The following is a 23,481-nucleotide window of genomic DNA, read 5'->3' on the forward strand; positions in this document are numbered from 1 at the left end:
ATCACGATATTTAGCAAAAAAATCTAAGGAATTGAAATTTAACCATGGCGTATTAGCTGATACTACTAAAAGAGTTGGGAAAGTTTTACCGCAAACTACTGTTGAAAAAGTAATTGAGTTTTATAATAGTGATATAAACAGCAGGATAATGCCTGGAATGAAGAATGTCATTTCCTTAATAAATAATAATAAACGGATAATAGTGCAAAAACGTTTTTTACTATTAAATTTAAAAGAACTGCATGCCTTATTTAAAGAATCCAACCCAAAATATGATGTTAGCTTTAGTACATTTGCTAAACTTAGACCTAGAAATTGCATACTCCCTGGGGCTTCTGGAACACATTCCGTTTGTGTTTGCACAATTCATGAAAATGTCAAGTTAATGATTGATGCAATTGATGTACGGAAACTAATAGAAAATATAGACAAGCCACTTTCCAATTATAAAGATTGTTTGAATGAAATTATATGTAAGGAATCGAATCCTGATTGCTATCTTGATAAATGTGATCAATGCCCAGGTACTACCGAGCTTTCTACAAAGCTTTCTAAACTATTGGACGATTCATGCATTTCCCATGTTCAATGTTCTTTATGGACCGGAACTGATCGATCAACTCTATTAACGCAACAGTTAAAAGTTGATGAGTTCATAAACGAGTTATGCAACAAATTACAAATTCTGAAATCTCATTCATTTATCGCCAAACAACAAATGCTTTTCATTTCAGAAAAAAAAGAGAATTTTTGTGAAGATGAAGTAATTGTCATGTTTGATTTTTCTGAAAACTATTCATATGTTTGTCAAAATGCCTCACAAGCATTTCACTTCAACAATGATCAGTGTACTGTGTTTCCTGTTATTTACTATTATAAAGAAAATTCTGAATTGAAGCACAAGAGTAATGTATTTTTATTAAAGAGTTTGAAACACGATACCGCTGCCGTTTACACTGTACAAACATTATTAATTCCAGAGATTTTAAAAAATGTCAAAAATCTTAAAAGAGTATTATACATGACGGATGGGGCGAAACAGCATTTTAAAAATAAATTTCAGATTACTAACTTAGTGCATCATAAACATGATTTCAATATTCAAGCAGAATGGCATTACAGTGCGACTGCTCACGGTAAAAGTGCTTATGATGGCATTGGTGCTACTTTCAAAAGAGAGGCATATAAAGCAAGTCTTGTTGCTAAACCACAGGATGCAATACTAACATCTCAAGTTCTTTTTAATTGGGCTAAAAAACATTTCAAGAACATAAAGATTTTTTATTTAAAAAAAACTGATCATGAGAAGGTAAAAAGAAAACTTAAGAAGAGATTTGAAACTGCACCGCCTGTACCGCAAATTCTTAAAAATCATGGGTTTATAGTTGTGGACGAGAATAAAGTACTAATCAAAAGGTATTCCAATGATACAAATGGAATACTATGGCAGTTATGAGAACAAAAGTAAGAAATATAGGATAAAAATAAAAAAATATTTCATGAAACATCTATCTACATATACAGACACACATACACATACACGCACACACGTACACACGTGAGAGGCAAGGGAACTCACGTAAATCAAGCACCCCAAATGTGAGAGGCAAGGGGACTCACGTAAATCAAGCACCTCGAATGTGAGAGGCAAGGGGACTCACGTAAATCAAGCACCCCAAATGTGAGAGGCAAGGGGACTCACTTAAATCAAGCACCTCGAATGTGAGAGCCAAGGGGACTCACGTAAATCAAGCATCCCGAATGTGAGAGGCTAAGGGATTCGCGTAAATCAAGCATTTCAAACATAAGAGTTAAAATGACTAATATAGATCAACTATCTCAAAAAAAGGAATATAAGTATAGTATAAGTTTCAAAGTAATTTTAAGTAATCTTACTATTATTCTGTGGAGAAAATGTTTTTTAAAGAACAATATTTTCTGTACCGTAGGTTTTTTGTGACGTACTTTTTCAGAACAAGGATAATGAAATGATTCGAAATTTTGTATGCAAATGTCTTGATAGCCAGACCATGTTGAGCAAGGATTTTTACGTGATTCATTTATACACGCACGCGTATGAGCGCGCGTATCCCCCCTCCCCCCACCTCCCCCCCACACACACACACACTCACACACACTCACACACTTACACATAAGGATTAGACCTCTGCTACGTCATATCTTGCACATTTATTCACGTTATGTATTTTTTCAAAGGCTTTTTTCATTCTAGCCGTGATATTAGGTCCGCCATTTTGAATTTTCCAAAAGGCCAAACGGCATCGAAAAATAGACATTTCAACGAAAATTTTAAGCCCTTTTCGAACATTTTATCTCAAAAATTGAAATGGGCAGCAGGGGTGGCCTTTTTGACGGAGAATGCCCCATATATATATATATATATATATATATATACTATATATATATATATATATATATATATATATATATCAATCTACATATCTGAAATATAATTTATTGCATAATCTATTTAATGAATAAAACATTCAATAAAAATTCAGCTTTACAGGAATACTGTGTTAAACTTTTGTCATTGAGCGCAAACTTATTAATTTAACTTATTAGAGTATCAAATGTTTATCGTTAGTGGAATTAAGGACCATAAAAACGTAGAAGTACGTAAACGTATAAACTAAAACAGTGATATAAAGTCTATCTCTATAAATATATGAAAAAAATGACTTTCAGAGGATAGATGAGAAGTGGAGAAAGATACAGTGATGAGGAGAGGAGAGAATTATTATTCTTTAACAAGATTTGACGATGAAGAATTATCGCTGTCATCGCTTGAGTCCTTCATTTCGCGTTTATTATTGTTTTGTAGTAACCTATTGGCTTGCAAATCATGATTAGCACCTTCATTGTACAATGCATTTGCAGCTTCTTCTAACTTTCCTGGTAATCCTGGATGTCTACTCCTGGAATTTATAATTCGTTGTTTGGCTATTTTTAACGACCCGACAACCTCTCTTTGAAATTTTTCTCTTGTTGGCTTTGGATAATATCGATTTGTCGCTACAGCTTCTTTAAAAACAAAAAGAAAATAAATGCACAAAACGGTAACAAATTTGCAATTAGTTAAACAATTAATATTGTATAATGTTGAGAATGGAATAAGAAATGTATACTTACGATAAATTGCTTGGGATAAAACTGTATTGTAAAAGGGAAATTTTTTATCCTTTTTTTCCCACCATGTAAAGTCCGCCAATTCAGTTGTTAACGCATCTTTTATACACTGATGAAAACTGTCTTTCAGTGTAATACAATTTAAAAACTTGAAATAATGAACCTACCAGAAAAATAAAAATCGTAATATAATATATAATCTGTAAAAGTATTAATCCTTCATTGTTTGTACCAAAATAATTTGACAAAATACTTACGACATCCTGATAGACGGTATCTTTCTGAAACATTTGTATTGCTTCTATTGTAGAAAAAGGAAGAAGTAGCGGTTTTATTGGCATTGCATTTAAAACGTTTAACTCTATTTTATGTTCAATAGTATTCAATCGTTCATTTATTGATCTGAAATTAATTAATTCAACATTATCGTTAATATATATATTTCAAATCTTCATGTGTGTGTGTATGCGTGTGTGTGCCAATATCATATGTCTTTTACATTATGAAATCATTCATTGCGTTAAAGAGAATGAATTTGAATATGCAATATACATGTTTTTATTTGTTATTTAATATTTTGATTACTTACTGTATTTCATGTTTTACTTTGTTGAGTAAATCATATAACTGGACATTTTGTTCTATTGCTGATGCTATATTTGGAAGTATTTGGACTGATTCAATCGGTCGTGGATTAATTGATAGCTCTGCAGTATTTGAAGATTGTATTTGAGGCGGATCAATTGGCCGTGGAATAACTGATGGTGGAAATGATGATGGAATAACTAATTCTTGAATATCATTTGAGTTATTACGTTGAAGAAATTGATCATTTGTAAATGTATACATTTCATTATGTGGTTCTAAATTTTCTCTACTTGTGTGTGTAATGTGAGTTTCGGATGCAGTTTTACAAGCTTCACGTATGAATATACGTTCCAAATTATTTTCGTAAGGGTTCAATAATTGTTGCATATTTTCCTTCTGTATATGGCATGAATTATCGATCGTAACACTTTTTGGTTGCATTTTTTCATAATTTTGCTTATTTTGTATATTATATATATCTTAATTGTAAAATTTTGGTCCATTAAGTGGTATTGGAGTATATGATGATTTATTCTTTTCCTGATTGTATGTAATTTGTAGAGCATCTCCAGAACTGTAAGTACCTCAATTATACGTGGTTTTGTAATGGTAGCATTTCCATTAACACAAATTGACGCACATGTCGTATTGTGTAACTTCAAATTATCAGAAATATTTTGTATACTTTAAAACACTTTCTTTTTAGTCTTCAATTCATCAAGAGGTTTAGGTTTTTTCTTTTTTATTTTGTCTTCACTTGAAGTAGTTTTATATCTACGTGGCTTATTCGCTAATCTTTTTGGCCTGTCCGTGGATCTAAAAATAATTGAAAACACTTAAAAAATCAAAAAGATAAATAAATATATTTATAGTTAATCCAGTTAAAAAGTAATTAAATCACTCATGTTGTAGTACAAATATTTTCCAAATATGAAAACCCATTACTCCATCAAAAAATAATTTTATGAGGTTGCAAAGAAAACGGAGAAAGATTCAAAAAAAGCTTTTTTTGTTCAATGCTCCATATATTCTATTTTTATTGTAAAGTTACAAAGAGATCTTCACTCAAATCTCAATTCTCACAAAGGTTCAATAATGCAATATTGTATGTCTCGATTTTATTTAAGCACAGCATTGCCATATTTTCGAAATGTAAGTTTTTACTAATAGTAAACAACATGCAGAGTGAATAAAGAAAGAGATACTTGTCACACAAAAATAATAAAAGAGCAAGAAATCATGCTTAAAATTTAAATTTAAAATTTAAAATAATATTTTGGAGTAAAAAGCATATTTCCATTACTTTCAATTCTAATATGCGTTCCACATTTGCATAATACACACATATTTCTTTTGCATGCAGTGTAAAATTATGTTTCTTACAGTTACTAACCGTTTATTGTTTGATGTGAAAATATGTTATCCGTATAAGTTTTGGTGATAGAAATTGATATAATCATCAATAGAAACACTTTTGACAGCAATTCAGTTACACTTTATTTTTAAAAATATATTATTCCATAATTGCAACGACACACTTATCTTTGATTAAATCATATTGCATTACTTCATCGTTAGAGAGACAAGTCCAATAAGGCATTTTATAACATTTAGATTTTATACTTTTCAAAGGAACAATCATTAGATAACTCAGAACACTTGTAAATATCAACTAATGATGAACAAATTCCAATAGAATACAAATCTTCTACTTGAAGAAATTTTTTTACAATAATATAATAATTATTTCCTCTACGTAAAATATTCTGTACACAACATATAGTTCAATCAGACAAAATACAGCAGTCGTCACGCAAACAACAACCAATGGTTATACGTGAAATTTGTAAAAACTTATATTGAGTACAGTTTCAAAAGCATTGTCAGCATTTAATGATGGCCCTTGTTCATGTTTTTTCCATACTTTGATATAATCATTGGGTAATTTATTTTGTTGTCTGCAATATTCTTCTTCTGCACGCCTTGCAGCGACTTGCTGCAAGGAAAGGTGTGGTTTTCGACACATTTTTCTAAAAGCTATCATGTTGTTTTCGTGTGGAAATAATAACTATCGCAAGGGCCAAATCGGTATACATCTTCAATTAAATGAAGAATGCCATGTATATTATACGATAAAAAAAGTTGATCCATAAATGTCTTCAGAAAGTAAGACAAATTGTTTTATACTCATTTCGCAAAAAATAAGATTATTATTAGAGTTATAAACACTAGATACTAAAATACGCATAGAAACATGAAAAAGTAAAAAAATGATAATAAATATAATCTTTTACAACGTCTTTGAAACAAACTATTCCAACATATAACAATATTTGACGCCATTGAGTAGCTTTGAATTGATCACAGCCATCAAGCGATTCGATGCGTCGTGCAAATTCGCGTGGACAGTACTTCAAGAAAACCTTTAATCTAGTTGAAATTACATTCATTTCAACACCTGATAGTTTTGTGTTTTTTGTATAAGAACCACGTAACCACGTCAAAAGTAATTTTTTCATTATTTCCAGGTAACACATATGCATAGAACCGAAAATAACATTAGTAACCAAATTAAACGGTAATTGAGATAAAGAACTAGAACAAACATGATGCTCATCGTCAGTTTGTCGTATATAATCTTCATTTTTTCGAGGAACATGAATAATTCCTTTAAGAACCATGTACTTTCCAATTGTTGTGAAACAACCGTTATTCCGTTTTTGCTGTGCGCGGGTTTAGCTCGCAGTTCGGCTAATGCAATAGGTTCGAGGCGAAAGAGAGAAAATAAACGTTGGTTTGTCAGTCTGCGTGTGAGTTTATTGCGAAGTCGTGTACGCGATACAATTTGAGCTGCGCTGCCGTGATCGAGAGAAACGACGACGAGCGCGGATCGATGGATTTATACTTCGGTACAAGTGTAATTCGCGATAATACAATGACAGTGTGACACGGCACATTTACGTTTAGGTACAGATAGAGATTGCGGTATTATTGAAACGACGTGCGGAAAAGAGTACAATAGCTTGGAACGGCGGATTACAGTCGATTTACAAACGGCCTTGGCCGTGGAGCCAAGCGGGAATCTTGTGATTCTTAGAAGCGGGGTCGGCTTACCGCGAACTTCGGTTGATCGAGCTTCGAAGCGCAGTTGCGCTGGTATGCGGCGGGGCGCGAGGCGCGCCGACGGCGCGAACGCGTGAGCTAGCTTAGTACGGCGCTTTTAAATGCCTGGCAATTCGTGCTCGGAGTGCGGTCTTTCGTTTCTCGGCTTAATGGCCGGCGCGAAGTCGCGGGACTTGTTCTGGTTGGGATCGCCCGGAGCACGAAGTACCTTGGTGGCGGCAAAGAACCTTTACCGCCGTTTGGTCTCCGGGGTGGTTTGCAGACGGAAACTACGTTCTTTCGAACGTCGGCTCTGTCGAGTATCTCGACAGCGGCAAAGAACCTTTACCGCTTGTTCGGCCAGAGGAGTTTCGGATCGGAATCGAGGTGGCGGAATGGATGCTGAGTACGCGAGCGGAGGCCTTTTATACCTCCTGGCTCGCGCGCTTGGCCGTTTCCGTGTGCGTTCGCTCTTCTTCAAGATTTTATCTCGGGAGTTTATTCCTCCGCGGCTGCTAGTACAGACGCGCTTCCCGCGGGAATTTCTTCCTGCGGCTGGTCGGTGTTACGCGTGCGCGTGATCTTGTATTGTGCACGGGTCTGCCTCAAGCTGCGAATTCATGCAGCGATAAATCGCTGGCGACTTGGAAGAAGTGGGGGAAAAGTAACGCCAGCGTCAAGTATCTGTCGCTTTTCTCCCAGTATATATTCATGTGGCGACAAATCGCTAGCGACTAAAAATACAATAAATATAAAAAAAAGTATTAAAAAAGTATAAAATAAAATAAGTATTATTTTTATTAAAAATAATACTTATTAATCTGTAATTATTAACTGCAAAAAGCGCAATAGGCGTTTTAGTGTCAATAGGCGCAATCAACTCAGTAAATTATTAGTTAATAATTACAGAGTAATAAGTATTATTTTTAATAGGAATTGAAAAGTGAAAAAAAATGAAAGTGACAATACGTTCAAATAAGGTGTATTCTGCTGAATGCGTAAATATTTTGGGAACAGCAGTAGCAAGAGCAATTAAAAAGCGACGAATAGTGATTACAACTGCTATAATGTTGGAATTGCAAAAAACACAAAAGAAACGGCATTACAAAAAGAAGCAGTATTAGGTAGCTCCATACTTAAAAGACCGTCAGGATCATAGCTTTTTTCACGTGTCCGTTCCTAAACTAGTATTTGAAGATTCCATACTGCTCACGATTGTGTCGACTTGTCGCTGAAGTTCAACCAAGTTGAACTTCTGACGATTTGTCGACGGATTCGGCACAAGTATGTGTAGAAGGGGAAAATCGAGGTAGAAGGGGAAAGTCGCCAGCGATTTATCGCTGTATGAATTCGCACCTTTACTGTGGCAGCGTTTAGGTAGGCACGAGCGCCTTCTGTTTTTTAAAGCCAGCGGCCTCCGGCTGGTGTTCACCGGGAATAACGTATGCTATCTGCATGCGTTGTTACAGTTGATCCAGTTACTTTACATTTAGAACATGGAGAAAAAGAACGGTGACTCTTATGCCCTAAAATGAAAGCTCTTGCTGGCGCATCTGCTATAAAGCATCGCAAGCGTACTGAAAATTTTTTATTTTTATAGATGATACCGCTCTTGTTAAAAATTTCATGAAAATCGGAAACAACATACTTAAAAAACTTTTCCGTGCGGTTTTTTTGGACCTTTATACAATCCTACAATTTCTGGAGTAGATGTATCAATATTAGCAATTTTACACTGAATTGGCCAAATATCGTGTCGACCACTTCGATATAATTGAGCGCCATCCGTGCTAAAATCAATTTCGAGAACTTCAGGAATTGTAAAAAAAACTACTTTTTTAAGGCTTTGGACTAAACATGTTTGTATCCCAATGTGCAAATATTCACCCGGTTCTATTTTATATAAAACTGGGGAACAGAGTGGTGTAGAAAGCAACGTTCGAATATCTTTAGGCAAAAATGTCAGACAATGATAAGTTCTTAAAACATTTAAAATGCGATTACCAAGAACGTGATTTGCGTCAACCAGAACCGATGCTAAGTTTCTTTGAAAAGTGACTTCATCACATTTATTACAAAATTTTAATCCACTATCAAATAAATGAGGAGTTTGACTATTAGATGAAGCCTGTACAACTGATTTTAGTCTCTCTTCTTTGAAGTAATTTACATTTGAAACAATAAAATTGTCAGGGACGATAGTATTGGTTGATTCGCTTTCTTGTAAAGTGTTCACATGTGTAACCAAATTAACATCTATCGAAAGTGATTGTGTAACAGTAACTGCTTTCTTTAATGCTTGTTTCTGACGTGCTATTCACGAACTCTGTTGCCTTTTGATACCGCATGAAGAGGCTTGTATAAGCGCGATTTTTCAGTGTATATTTGAAATCGCATCATTGTTGAATAATTACATTTGTAAATGAACTGCGAATTAAATAATAGAAATAAAGTATTCACTATAAGTAATTATGCACTATAACAAATAAGCTCGATCACTTTGACCTTGACATATATCGTTAAGATCATAACTTTGAGTGATCTGCAAGTCAAGTTTTAATTAAAGCTCATTGTTTGTTAAAAAATTAACAAATAAAGTGATATTATAAATGTATGTCTATAATTTTATTAATTATCACTATTTCTTATAACATTATTATTAAAATAACAATAGAACGTTGGCAATATTTCCAAAAATTTCAACTTTCCATGCGAAACGAGGTCCATTGCAAACCTTTCTCTGCCTGTAGGCTCCTTATAGGTGCAACGACGTTTATAATGTACTTTTTTACATGAGTTTTCAATTTTTCACGCGAGATGTGATGATAATGACTAAACCTTTCCTGATCAGTAAAATGACCTCACATTTCGCATGGAAAGTTTAAAATTTATGTGGTACAGTATTAAAGATCTCATTTTGCCCTGTAGACAGAAGGAATTGTGGGATGGTGTCGCTTCGTGTAGAAAATCATATTCCATATAGAACAGTAGATAAAATTTAGTGACCTTGAACTCCTTAAAGATTGATGTTACTCAACATCAGTCATAAGCTGGGATTGGCTGAATAAAACTATACATTAACTGTTTATGCCATAAATTTTTTTGTTAAACACTTTAATAAATAACGAGCAACAGCTAAAACCTTTTCAAGGTCAAGAATGGCTGACAACGTATCTCAGGGTCAAGGTGATTGAAACTGGTTTCCGTTTAGTGAATTACCAAAATAAATGATATTAATAATAATAATGCGGATGATAAAAGAACTATTTTATAGAATGAATAATAAATGTTATAAAAAATTTAATTTAAATGCATTGAACACATAGCGATTGATAAGTGAAAAATCAATAGATAAAAATTATCCGCAAATCAATTTTTTTTATTATCGTTATTTCTTTTATCTCTTTCTTTTCTAGTGTATAACGTTAAAACTTACATTTTCTATCTAAATTTGCAGTTGTCACTTTTCATTATATAATGCAATACGTGCATTATCATAAAATATATGTATATTGTATACACCAAGCTATTTTTTGTATAATATTAATTTCTAAAATATTGTAATATATAATACATAAAATAAACTTTATTATGTAAAAAATATGTAATTGATAAAAAATTATATTGAAATTCGAGACATGTGTTGTAATATTCAATTAATAATAAAATAAATCTTATAATAATTAAGGTACTCATTTAATTTCTTTAAACAATTCAATAATATTCTGAATTAATTAAATTAAATTAGACACCAAATATTATTGTCCGAACATTCATAAAATTATTTATTATTATTATTTATGGATTTGTTTCATTTAATTAATTTGTATTGCTCTAATCAATGATTATTTCGACAGATTCTTTCATGTTTATATGTATTTCAAAAATTTCTAAGACATTCATAGATTTTCAGAATTTTGATTATGAAGTGTGAAAGTCTCTGGACAAATAAAATCATTTAACTTTCCAGGGAACATTGAATTAGCGTTTTACCTTGGAAATGCACTTGTACAACGTTTCTAAAATAGCAATTGAAAGTATGCGTCGTCACTGTGGAATTTTTAACATTGCTGTTTCGGAAATACTATACGAATATAGTCCCAACAAAAAAAAGGAATATACAATATTTTTAATAATAATTACAAAAGTTTAATCGTAATTATTATGACATAATTTTTAATGTACAAATATTGAAACGGCAAAAAAATTTTTATTTTGAAATTTCTGTTTAAATGATTTCTCTGAAATATTTCGAAAGTGAAAAATTCTGAAACATGCAAGAAAATACTAAGAAGTTTAGAGAAATCTTATGACAATCTCGGAATTTATATGAAAATGACTACAAATTTATGAATTATTTGAATCTGCGAATTTATTACTTATAATTTTTGAAATAATTTTTAGAGCATATTGTCTCAAAACTCTGATTTCGTTTTAAATTTTCCTATATATCTTCAAAAGTAGAAAATTATACGACATCTTACAAATAAATTGCCTTACTGATTAATGACACATTTCATTAATAATTGTTTGTATTGAAAGATTCAACATTACATAACATTTTCGATAAAGAATAAAATATGTTGGCAGAAAAATATAATAAATGAATGAGTCACAAATTGTGCGTATGAAGCGATTGGTGCATCATTGCATTTGTTAGATTCAAAAAAACATAACTTTGAAACATTAGATGCGCAATTCGCAACAATTCTGAATGGACCACCTAATTTAAAATAATATCTAACGTATTATAATCTATAATTGCATTCCAAATTTTAATCATAATATAAGGTACGAACACAACATATACGATATACTTACTGATGCGATGACATGGTGCAATAAAAAATTTTTCCTTAGAAAAATTGGTTATTTCGAGGGTCGATCCCTCGACTCCTTTTCGTACACGCATACACACAGCCGCTCGTGAAATCCGAATACTTTAATAGTGTGTGTGATTACTTTATCACTAGCCCTTGCAGTCTGTAAGAATCCAATGGCTCCTGCACACTAGCGTGATGGGACACGAAGCGACATGCAATGATATATCCAATGACAAAAATCTGGAAGTAGAAAAGAAGAATGTATAGAAATTGTAAAAAATTGCTGGCTAGACGGCCCCCTTAGACTATATATAGCTATCACAAAATAGTACATGATCTGAAACAGACTAACGTTTTATAAAAATTTATTAAACGTTTTTCTTTCATTGCAATAAAAATCTTTAAAAAACCTTTAAAAAACGTTTTATTAATGAAATAAATCCCGTTTTATTAATACAATAAAGAAAGAAAATCCCCAATACTACTAATATTAAATATACATACATAATGAGTTATATATACATATATACCTTCTCTCCTTCTCGCACGCGACGTAATGCTCTGACATGCCCTTCCTCTTTGTCAGTTTCAAGGGTCAATCCCCCGTCTCCTTTTTGTACACGCACACATAGACACACATACACAGCCGCTCGTGGTATCTGAATACTTTATTAGTGTGTGTTTTTGCAATGATTATTTTATTACTGGCCTTTGCAGTCCATAAGAGTCCCGGCAGTGGCTCTTGTAGGCCTATTCTGTAACTCTTTAGCGACAATTCAATATCGTTACAGCGTCGTTGCGCAGATATTATACATGCCATAGTAAAAAAAAATGCGCAACGACACTAACAATACCGGATTGTCGCTAGCGAGTTAGAGAATAGGTCTACTGACACGAAGCGATATGCAACGTGATATGTCCAATGATGAAAATCTAGAACAGAAGAATGTGTACAAATTGTAAAAGATTGCTGAGTATATAGGCACTATAGACTATATCAAAGTCATTTTTTACAAAAAGGAGAGAATATTTTGTAAAAAGTTCAAGGAAGGCAAGTTTCGAAAGTAGATATTTAACTGTACTTACCAAGTAGATCCTTTTTTTTTCAGAAAACGTTCGAACACAAGACGACCCCACACTGCATCACGAACTGAACTGCGTATTCCGCGACCGGCGTATGCGATCATACAACGAAAGAACAAAAGACAACTTAAGTGTTGCCATGCAAATTTGTCTGATTTGTCTCACTGGTCTCACACATGCATGCGTGGAGTTCGCAAAAATAGCGATAAGCGTGACGCCATATGAAACTAAAATGTTTTTTAAATGTTTATTTTTTATTTATTTCGTTAACCTAGGAAAATATATTTATTTAACATTTATTTTTTTTATTAAACGTTTATTTAAAATAATGATTTCTTAAAAATGTTTGTTAAATGTTAATTTAATATTATTTAAATATTTATTTTTCATAAATCATTTAATTAATCAAATGATTTAAGTAAACATTTTTTAAACATTAATTTATCATTTTGTAAATATTTACTTGTCATTAATTATTAATTTGAGAAAATAACTATAGAAAACATTTTTTTAACGTTTATTTAACATGATGTAAATATTTATTTGCTATTAAATATTCAATTGAAAAAATAATTTCGGTAAACGTTTATATAACGTATACTTAATATCTTTTTAAGATTTATTTAATATTTTTTAAGTATTTATTTTTTGTGAAAAATTTTGCATGTGAGAAAATTTTCTCAGTAAACATTTTTTAAATTTATTTAATGTTAATTTTTGTATGACTTATTATTTATCTGTAAATTGTATTTATTTAGTGTTTATTTCACATTTAAACTATTTATTTTTTAATATATTATTTATTTTAAAATTTATTTTAAAATTTATTTTAAAAAACACATTTAAGTAACATTCATTCAAAATATCTTTGTTATATTTATTTATTTAAAAACTAATTTAAAAATGACTTACTTTTTATTCATTTAATATTAAACAACTTAAATATTTAATGTCAATTTGTTAAGAGATTAGAAAAGAGCGATAATTTACAAATGTTGATGTAGAGATGTAATTGTAACGAAGAGTTTTTACATGTACGTTTCGGGTTTACTTGGTCGTTATCAACATATGGAAATCACATTATCAAAAGAGAATGAATTAAAAGTATAATTTCAATCAATTATGATGTTAACACACATTTCCTTATATTTGGAGGAAAAATTAAAATAAAGAATTGTCGAAAACAACTTATAAAAAGTTATTGGAAATTTTATACTAATAAGTTCCGCAAACTATTGTCCTACAGTTGCCTGAGAAACAGTTTCTTTCCAGTTGCTTTCAAATAGTCTTATACAAAGGGATTAGCGTCTACGATATAACAAAGTGATTGCAACCGAAGGGAAACTTGTGAGAAGCAAGTATTTCTCTTTTTGTGCTAAGAATGCATTGCTATCTGGGTACGTATACGCATCCTGTCCGTTTCTATATGCAAACGCGTATACAAAAGATTTTTATTATAAAAAAGATTTTTTTTTCTTGCAAATCTTATTATTCTTATTGTTATTATAGGTTAATCTAATTCGCATATATTTTATTTTACTAATTACGATTACGCATTATTTTACAATTTTTAAAAACGCATATTGGCGTCGGCGGGATTCGAACCTAAGATTTCAGGACAATAATCTAATACGCTAACACTGAGCTAATCACACTTGTGATATCGTTAATAAAAAGTTATATTTGAATTAAAGCTGATTTAAACAGAAAGAAACTTATGTATTGAGTATCGCGCGGACACTCACTAATCCCCCTAGTAGCACAGTACATTGGCTTTACATTGGTTAACATTGGCGAAACATTGGTTATGTTGAGAGTACATTGGCCAATATTTCCCAATAAAGAGCCAATATTGGTCATAGAATCAATTGCGCATGTACACCCAAGGGCTTTGATTCTGTCCATGGGGAAATTTTTCAAACTGAGAAGTCACCACTTTCTACATATTTGCAGTTCATGATTAATGAAACAACTAAAGCTTATTGGTCGTTACGTTAATCATAAACTGTAAATATGTAGAAAGATAGCGACTTCTTAGTTTGGAAAATTTCCCCATGGACAGAATCAAAGTCCTTGGGTGTACTTGTAATATTGCTCGCCAATTAATAAACAATATTGCATTTATATTGGAGGTGCATTGGCCAAGATTTGCCAATGTAAAGCGAATATTGTTATTAAAGAAATGGTAATGTACTGCCAATATTACGAGTCAACAATTTTACAATATTGCTCTTACATTGAAGGTGCATTAGCCAAGATTTGCCAATGTAAAGCGAATATTGTTTATTGAAGAAACGGTAACGTACTGCCAATATTACGAGTCAACAATTGTACAATATTACACTTACATTGGAGGTGCATTGGCCAAGATTTGCCAATGTAAAGCAAATATTGTTTATTGAAGAAACGGTAATGTACTGCCAATATTACGAGTCAACAATTGTACAATATTGCACTTACATTAGAAGTGCATTGGCCAATATTTGCCAATCAAAAACGAATATTGTTTTTTAAAAAAACGGTAATGTGCTGCCAATGTTACGAGTTAACAATTGTACAATATTGCATTTATATTGGAAGCGCATTATTGATCAAGATTTCCAAATCTAAAGCAAATATTGGTTATAAAAGAAATATTAATGTGCTACCAATGTTACGAGTCAATAATTGTATTGTAAATATTATCAATAAACGAAATAGGTCCATAAATGAAAAAACCTCAATCTACATTCCAATAAGCAAACAATATTTTTCAATTGTTTAAAAAAATTTTTTTTTATAAAAATTTTTTACAAAAATTTTTTATATTTAATTTGTATTATATTGACATATATTTTTTAATTTCATTCTTACTTAAACAAATAACAGAAAAGTTATTCCAGATACTATTCCGCATTTGTGAAATTAGTAAAAAACTTATAATTTTATATTTGTTTATATAAATAATGTGCTTTAATTATACATATTCCATTTTTTCGATAACGTATATTTACTTGATCTACCAGTTATATACACGTATGAGCACAAAGTGTTCACAGGTCATCACAGGTCAGAAATCAGTTCGCAGCGATCACGGAAGTCAAGCAACGTTCACCGGAGTTGCGACTTGGATAAGTGACCGCTTGGAAATTTCCGAAAAAATATTCCCAAGATTTTTTTTGCAGAAAATGTTTTTTAAAATGTTATACAAATATTGTTTTGTTTATTGAAGTTATGTGATGTAATAATATTTGTGAATATTTTGGAAAAATGGGATGTTTCAATGCAATATTTCAAAAAGCGGACATCTTAATGTTGCTGCAATCTTCCAGCAATGTTGCAGCAATGTTTCGCAATCAAAATGCAATTATACAATGTTTCAATGAAATCATTCTGCAATGTTTCTGCAATCTCTCTGTGCTGTATGGGTATTAGTTCGATAGCCAACTTATGACGTCACATTTACTGCATTGCCAGTAAAAGCGGTATACAGCCTATGTTGTTACATCTCGTTGGTATGACAGGTACTTAACCTCAATAGTCATCCACTTTAACGTTTGACATTTTGGTTTGACATTCGCAAAGTAGAGCGACACTTTTTTGCCAGATTTGTTCGTTTTGTGCAAAAACGCGTCGATTAAACTTAAATTTATTAAAATTGGAGTAAAGGAAATTAAACTAATAGTGTTTTCGACTGGAGTGGCTTTAACCCAGATTTATCATTTGCCGGAATCGTTCAATTAGAACAGACGATTGTCTTATTTTATAAATAATTAAAATACAAAAAATTAAACCAATCTTTCTGCTGATATTTGCAAGCCAACGATAATCACAAATTCAACTTATGTGTCGTCTACAATACAGTCGTTACGATGTTACGATGTTGCGACGGACCAATCAAAGAAGAAAATATATCATTTTTTCTTCTGTGATTGGTCAGTCGCAGAGTCGTAACATCTTAGGGCCAGTTTCACAACTACCGATTAACTTAACTGACTGGTTAAGTGTCAACCGTGATTGGTTATTTCTGGTCAATTCTACTTAACGACAAATACAATTGGTCAATTCCGATAGAATAATCAGCCGATTAAATTAACCGATGGTTGTGAAACCTGCTCTTAACGATTGCATTGTAGACCCCGCATTAAGCCCGTATCAGACTACGTATTGGAGATTGGGATTGCATTGAGATTGGGTATTGGAGATTGGATTTCGACCAATCAGAATACAGAAAGTAAAGATTGAGATTACAAATTGGAAATAGAGCTCAGTCTATTTTCTCAATCTTTAATCGCAATGTTAGCCAATAACTTGACGATTCTTTGGTCATGTGATACAATGTGACAGCAAGAGACATGCAGAAAAAAGGTTAAGTGGGAGATTGAAGATTAAAAATTGAAATTGATCAATCAAAACAAGGAAATTTTAACTCCTTTTATTTTGATTGGCCAAAGCTCAATCTTTAATCTTCAATCTTCAATTTTCAATGTGTAGTCTGATACGGACTTAAGTATGGCAGATTATAGTTATTTCTTGATATTTTGATGTGTTCAGCAAAACAGCTCCATTAGGGAGGGTCCCAGATGCGCACAGACCCGATCGGACACCACCAATCACGTAATCTAATCTAACCCAACCAATGGAAATACTCTAGGCATCGGCCGCTATAATTGGTGGTGTCCAATTGGGTCTGTACGCAACTGGGACCCTCCCCTTCATTATTCTTTATTATGATTGGTTTTTAAACTTAGATCCAGAAAAGAACCAATCATGCTAAGAATCACTAAAGGTTCCTTTTCATGCGACGCTGAAACGCTCATTTTCCAGCGTCAAGAAATAACCTAACTTAGTCCGTGCGAGGAAACAATATTAGATATATCTTTGCTGTGTATCACTGTGTATCACTAAAGTTCATCATGTATAATTATAAATATCATGCATGGTTGACAGAATGTGCAAATTTAATTCGAAAAGGAAATCGGGAAAGGAACGTAACTCATGCAGTTATTTTATCAGTAATAGTAGCACTAATGAAAAAAAAGAAAAAGAGATCGTATACTCCAAAACGATACTGGATTGAACCTTATTTTTAGAGAAAAAAATTTACATGGATTTTATAATAAGATATTTACTGTGTTACAACTTGAAGATTTACGATTTTAAAAATTATTTTAGAATGTCTTCAACTCAATTCAAAGAACTTTTGAATATTATTGGTCCTCATATTTACAAGATACATAAGAGCAGCTTCATTATTTATACATGTTTTCTTACAATATCCACATTTTACGAGAAAATTCTAAAATTATTAATTCAATCATGTACAACCTCAAAAATTTTACATGCATTCTCATATTGTATTAAACAGATATTCAAAGTATTACTTCATGTTTAATAATTTACCTCCCTTTCTTTGCTGTGCACGATGAAACCGGAGCAAACAAAAATTTTCATCTAAAAAATTGCACAAATGAATTTATATCAAATTGAATTTATATCAATCGAGGGATCTCCAATAACTCCGTCAACTACTGCCGACGCTGGACGCTGGAAAGTTGGTTAGGAACGAACATTTTAGCGTCAACCATAGATAAAATTACATAGAGTGAACATAAACAAAACAAGCGTTGAGCGTTTCAGCGTTGTAAAGGCACCTTAAGATCTCACTGAACTGAATTATTTTCTGAACGTAGTCATATTATTAATTGTAATATCGTAATGTGATTGAACATTCTTCAATCCTTAATCTCAATCTCCAATGCGTAGTTTGATACGGGAGGGTCCCAGATGCGCACAGACCCAATTGGACACCACCAATTATAGCAGCCGATGCCTAGAGTATTTCTGTTGGTTGGATTAGATTAGATTACGTGATTGGTGATGTCCGACCGTGGCTCGATGTGATGAGCCAATGAAATTTGGGTCCAAATATATCCGCGCAATTTAAATACAAAACAATCATATGTAATCACACGTATTTAAAATGTAGTTGTTAACAAAAATAAATATAAAAATGTAAAAATACTTGAAATTTATTATCTTTAACACAAATCACTGTTGCAATAAACACTGTTGTTATAAACATAAAATACAACAATTTAGCCATACACATAAGCTCATTTTTATAACTTTCCAAATTTCTTCTAATCCAAGTTTAAAAAATTTGAAATAATAATTATCACAATTTTTATTAATGTACAAAGTCTCAACCTTACCTTTACGTTCTTCTTTTTTTAAGTAGCTTTGAATTTCTCCAATTCACCGATTATCTTCGATTCACGTATAAATACAAATATAAATATGTCCCAGTATCGGAGCCGTAGCCATATTGAATCTCAAAATTTGGACCTAGTTCTGATTGGTCTACAGTCTACAGTATGGTCTACTGCGCATCTGGTTACTTGTTTCACCTTTCTTCTTACATCATGCTTTACATTACAAGAACACAGCGTAGTAAAGCTGTGTTCCGTTTTTACTGGCAGTACTGAAAATTTATAGTTCACGTCACATATACTATACATTTTCAGTACTGGCAGTTAAGGGCCTCGCACATGAAATGCATAACATAACATATGCACAACATAAGACCGATGGGCCAATGAGCATCTAACATAAAGTCGCCATATTGATTTACATAGCATTTTCATTGGTCCGTCGCTCTTATGTTGTGCTTATGTTACGTTATGCATTTCATGTGCGAGGCCCTTTAATATCGGAACACAACCTAAGTTATAGTGCTACCAACTTTATGATTAAAAAGACTTTAATAGAACTTTTGGAATACACTCTTGGGGTGCTTTCCAACAAGAGACACTGGTAACACTGTGAAACACAGTGACTACGTTTACACGGCTTCTAACTTTGATTTAGTAACGTTAATGTTATAATTCCTACTTAAAGTGAGGTGCGTTTATACGTTCAGGCTTATCTTATTCCCACCATGCTGAAGCAGCTTAAGAACTTTCGAGTGAAGTGAGCCAAAGATTTCCATTAATACCAACATAAAATAACAAAAAATTAGAAGCTTGTGGTAGAAATATAGTCTGAAATTAACGAAGTAAATTTTTAGGTTACAATATAAATTAAAAAATCATTAAATATTTATTCGTCGAGTGAGATGTGATAATTTACAAATTATTTACAAACTTTTTATAACTTTCCGTTCTCTCATTAATTGAAGAAAATATCAAGTTTCCTCGGTTTCCCAACTTACACGCTTTTTGGTTTCCATCGTTTTTATTTTTTTCACTTGTTTTAATTTTTTTGCCTTCAGGGGGTCGATTGCGTATTCCAAAGCCTAGTGAAAATGGTAAAAGTGAGCTCTCACTCGATTGGCTACTTTTCATCATAGTGGAAATGCGACATTTCTCATGTGACATTGCTCGGCAAGTATTTTGATGTCGAGTTCAATCAAACTGTGTCGAATTTGGTCGAGTTTGCGGAGTCTTGTATCGTTTCAGGGCTGCGTTCAGATTCCCCACCCGAGTGCACCCAGGCACCTAAAGAGCGTTCAGGGGGTCGATTGTGTAACTTTGTCGACTTTTCTCACTTCTCGTATTTTCATCTCACATGAAAAAATACGCGCGATTGGCTATGAGCATAGTGAAAATGCGATATCCCTATGCTCACGTGAGTGAAAATCACAAATGCGAGTGCGAGAAATGGTAGAAAACTTCACATAACCTTTAAAAAACGGTGCATCGCCTCTGAGTTAATCTCCAATAATCTCAAAGTCCCTCCTGTTGACGACTGACGACGCGTGTTCCGAGTAAGATATCAATTTAAAAAAAACGGTGCGTAAATATTGCATAATTGATTTACAATATATACTTATATTATTTATATCTTATTATTTATTTATTGTTATTTATTATTTATATACTTATATAATTATTAATTTATTTATATACTTTATACAATTTTACAATGTATTATCTAGAATATATTATCTAGAATATCGAATGTATCCTTAGTATCTCTCAGTCTCTTTCTTAATAAATTTAAATTTCTTTTTCTAATTCTTTTTCTAATTCGCATTTTCCTCTTGATCGATAAAAAGTAAAAGGTACTCCATTTTGAAACGATACAAGACTCCGCAAACTCGACCAAATTCGACACAGTTTGATTGAACTCGACATCAAAATACTTACCGAGCAATGTCACGTGAGAAATGTCGCATTTCCACTATGGTGAAAAGTAGCCAATCGAGTGAGAGCTCACTTTTACCATTTTCACTAGGTTTTGGAATACGCAATCGACCCCCTGGGTTCAAATTCTCCACCCGGTGAGTGATCTCTGGGTGACTGGGTAAATGGGCGGAGCTAATGAAAAGCTCCCTAGTGGTTTATGGAATCTGAACGCACTCTCAAACATTGGGTGTGTTTAGCAAATAACGCTGAGAAATAGTAACATAAATATCAGATTCAGAATAAATTACATAATAAATTAAGATAAACGATAAAGATAATACATAAATATTTTACTATGAATATTTTTATCAATATAACTAAAGTAGATGAAAATTAAATGTTAGTAGAATAGGACGAATCAATTTAAACAATGAAAATAAATTTTTATTTTAACAAATTAGATGAAGATATATATTGCGCATATCATCTATTATATGTATAGGCTTGTTTTCTATTCCTGCACTAGACTGCACTGGAACGTTCCTTCTTGTTTTCACTAACTTTCAAATATATATCTATTTCACTTTAAGTGCACACTAATTCAGGGAGTTCAGGAACAGAAAACAAACAGTATATTTTATTAGTATCAGAAAATATTTAATAATACTAAAAATCTTTAACATACTAATCTCAAATATAAATATTTATATAACAGTTTTGTGAGACTGTAGACCAAGAAACCTTACGTTAATAGAATAAAAGATTAATATTTATTAATCTGTAATTACATAAACAGAATAATAAACAAAACGTTTAAACTTTACTTGGTTATTAACGTTTTTCTTTATTATATTTATACATTTTAATTTTTATTTACTATAATATTTTAAATTAAATTTATTTTTTTATTTTAAATTTGTTTTAAATATACGAGCTTTATCACAAATATATAGAAATTTTTATAGCGATACATTTTGGAACGCACCTTTACGTCACCTACCCGTTTCACCCGGCTCAAGGACCCATGTGGTTTTTCCACTCTCTCGGGATAGACAGAGTGATAAAGTGAACGACCCACCTAATGTCCAGTAGGGGCACTCTAAAGGAATCTGAACGCTCTTTAGGTGCCTGGGTGCACTCGGGTGGGGAATCTGAACGCAGCCCTGGGGGTCTATCATGGCTGCGTTCCGATATACACTGCAAGTACTGAAAATCTATAGTTCATGTTACGTATACTATAGATTTTCAGTACTGGCAGTGAATTTCGGAACGCAGCCCATGTAACATTTCCCCTAGGGCGGAAACGTGAAAAGTGAAAAGTTTCACGTGAACTGCACGATCATGAGCGGAAATATGAACTTTTTCACGTGAACTTTTTCGCCATCAGCCGTGATGGCGAAAAGGTGAAAATTTAGGGAATTAATAAATTGTATGTATTTTGAAATAAGAATGAAAGTGTGGTAACAGTGTGGTAACAATTTGAAGAGGTATTATTGAAGAGGTTAACCTTTTTGGTATTGCATTGCGTTGATAGGATAAAGTAATACATACATAAATAAAAATAATGCTTTTGTGATGTAATTAAGTTTGATATTTATATTTGACAAATTGATATTTTGATAATTATATAGAATGTGGTTTCATCAAATGCAAATTTAGATAAAAATATACTTTAAACGCGTTTTGATATTCAATGATATAAGAAAGGTGCGTCTTGTGAAATAGAATATTAATCTATCATGTAAGTGTTTATAACTTATAAATTTGGAAAATATATGTGTGAGCGGAGAATTCAGTTTTGATCAAGGTCCATATTCTAAATTATTCAATATTTTTTAATTAAACAAAGTTAAATTTAATGACTAATGAAATTAATTTACTTTAAAATTTGCACACATAAAAAACTAATTAAAATTAATTTTGAAAAACAATGTTTGAATTAAATTACAATGTAATTTTGAGTATTAGATTACTACATAATAAAATAGTTGTTACAATATACAGATCATTAAAAATAAATGTAATATATATTATATTTGTAAATTAAGTTTATGCAATATAAGAAATATTGCTATTTATTTATGAATATTTTTTTTACAATTTTTTTTTATATAACAAAATTTTTACAGTAAAAGTTATACTGTAAAAGCAGATAGAAACCTTTTTCACGATCGCTTGATAGTTGCAATGACAGAGCCTCTAATGGTGAATTTCGGAACTCAAACTAAATTTCCGCGCATTATTCATACATACCGTTTGTTTTCTGTTCCTGAACTCTCTAAATAAGTGTACACTTAAAATGAAATAGATAGATGTTTCAAAGTTAGTGAAAGCAAGAAGGAACGTTCCAGTGCAGTCTAGTGCAGGAATAGAAAACAAGCCTATAATCGCTGTGCGTGAAAAGATTTACGTGAACTCTCTATGAGTGAAAAATGAAAAATGAAAAGTGAAACGTGAAAAGTGAAAAGTGAAACGTGAAAAGTTCCACGTGAAATTACATGATTGACCCCCTGAACGCAGCCTTGAAAGCACCCACAATATATCACTACGTAATTCGTGTCCTAACCACCAAGAGCGCGATGATCAACTTTGTCTCCCCTCATTTAACACTGAGCTCGCACTTCTTT

At 32.0% G+C, this 23,481-nt stretch overlaps 1 protein-coding gene across 2 annotated transcripts; it reads right to left on the reverse strand.

Annotated features, from left to right (window-relative positions):
* Positions 1-2,734: 2,734 nt before the first annotated feature.
* Positions 2,735-13,030, reverse strand: LOC105201048. 2 transcript variants are annotated; one of them, XM_011168899.3, is made up of 8 exons: positions 12,750-13,030; positions 12,513-12,596; positions 12,194-12,426; positions 11,662-11,903; positions 3,740-4,554; positions 3,408-3,552; positions 3,154-3,313; positions 2,735-3,045 (listed from the first exon to the last, which is right to left on the reverse strand). In XM_011168899.3, exons 5-8 carry the CDS (start codon positions 4,177-4,179, stop codon positions 2,762-2,764), a joined length of 1,029 nt encoding a protein of 342 aa, XP_011167201.1. In that variant the 5' UTR covers positions 4,180-4,554; positions 11,662-11,903; positions 12,194-12,426; positions 12,513-12,596; positions 12,750-13,030; the 3' UTR covers positions 2,735-2,761. The 2 variants fall into 2 exon arrangements, with proteins under 2 accessions (XP_011167201.1, XP_025996882.1); XM_026141097.2 differs by adding an exon at positions 5,132-7,574 and having other exon boundaries at positions 12,194-12,596.
* Positions 13,031-23,481: the final 10,451 nt, after the last annotated feature.

This window comes from Solenopsis invicta, chromosome 6 (genome assembly GCF_016802725.1).
Source record: "Solenopsis invicta isolate M01_SB chromosome 6, UNIL_Sinv_3.0, whole genome shotgun sequence".
NCBI classification, from domain to species: domain Eukaryota; kingdom Metazoa; phylum Arthropoda; class Insecta; order Hymenoptera; family Formicidae; genus Solenopsis; species Solenopsis invicta.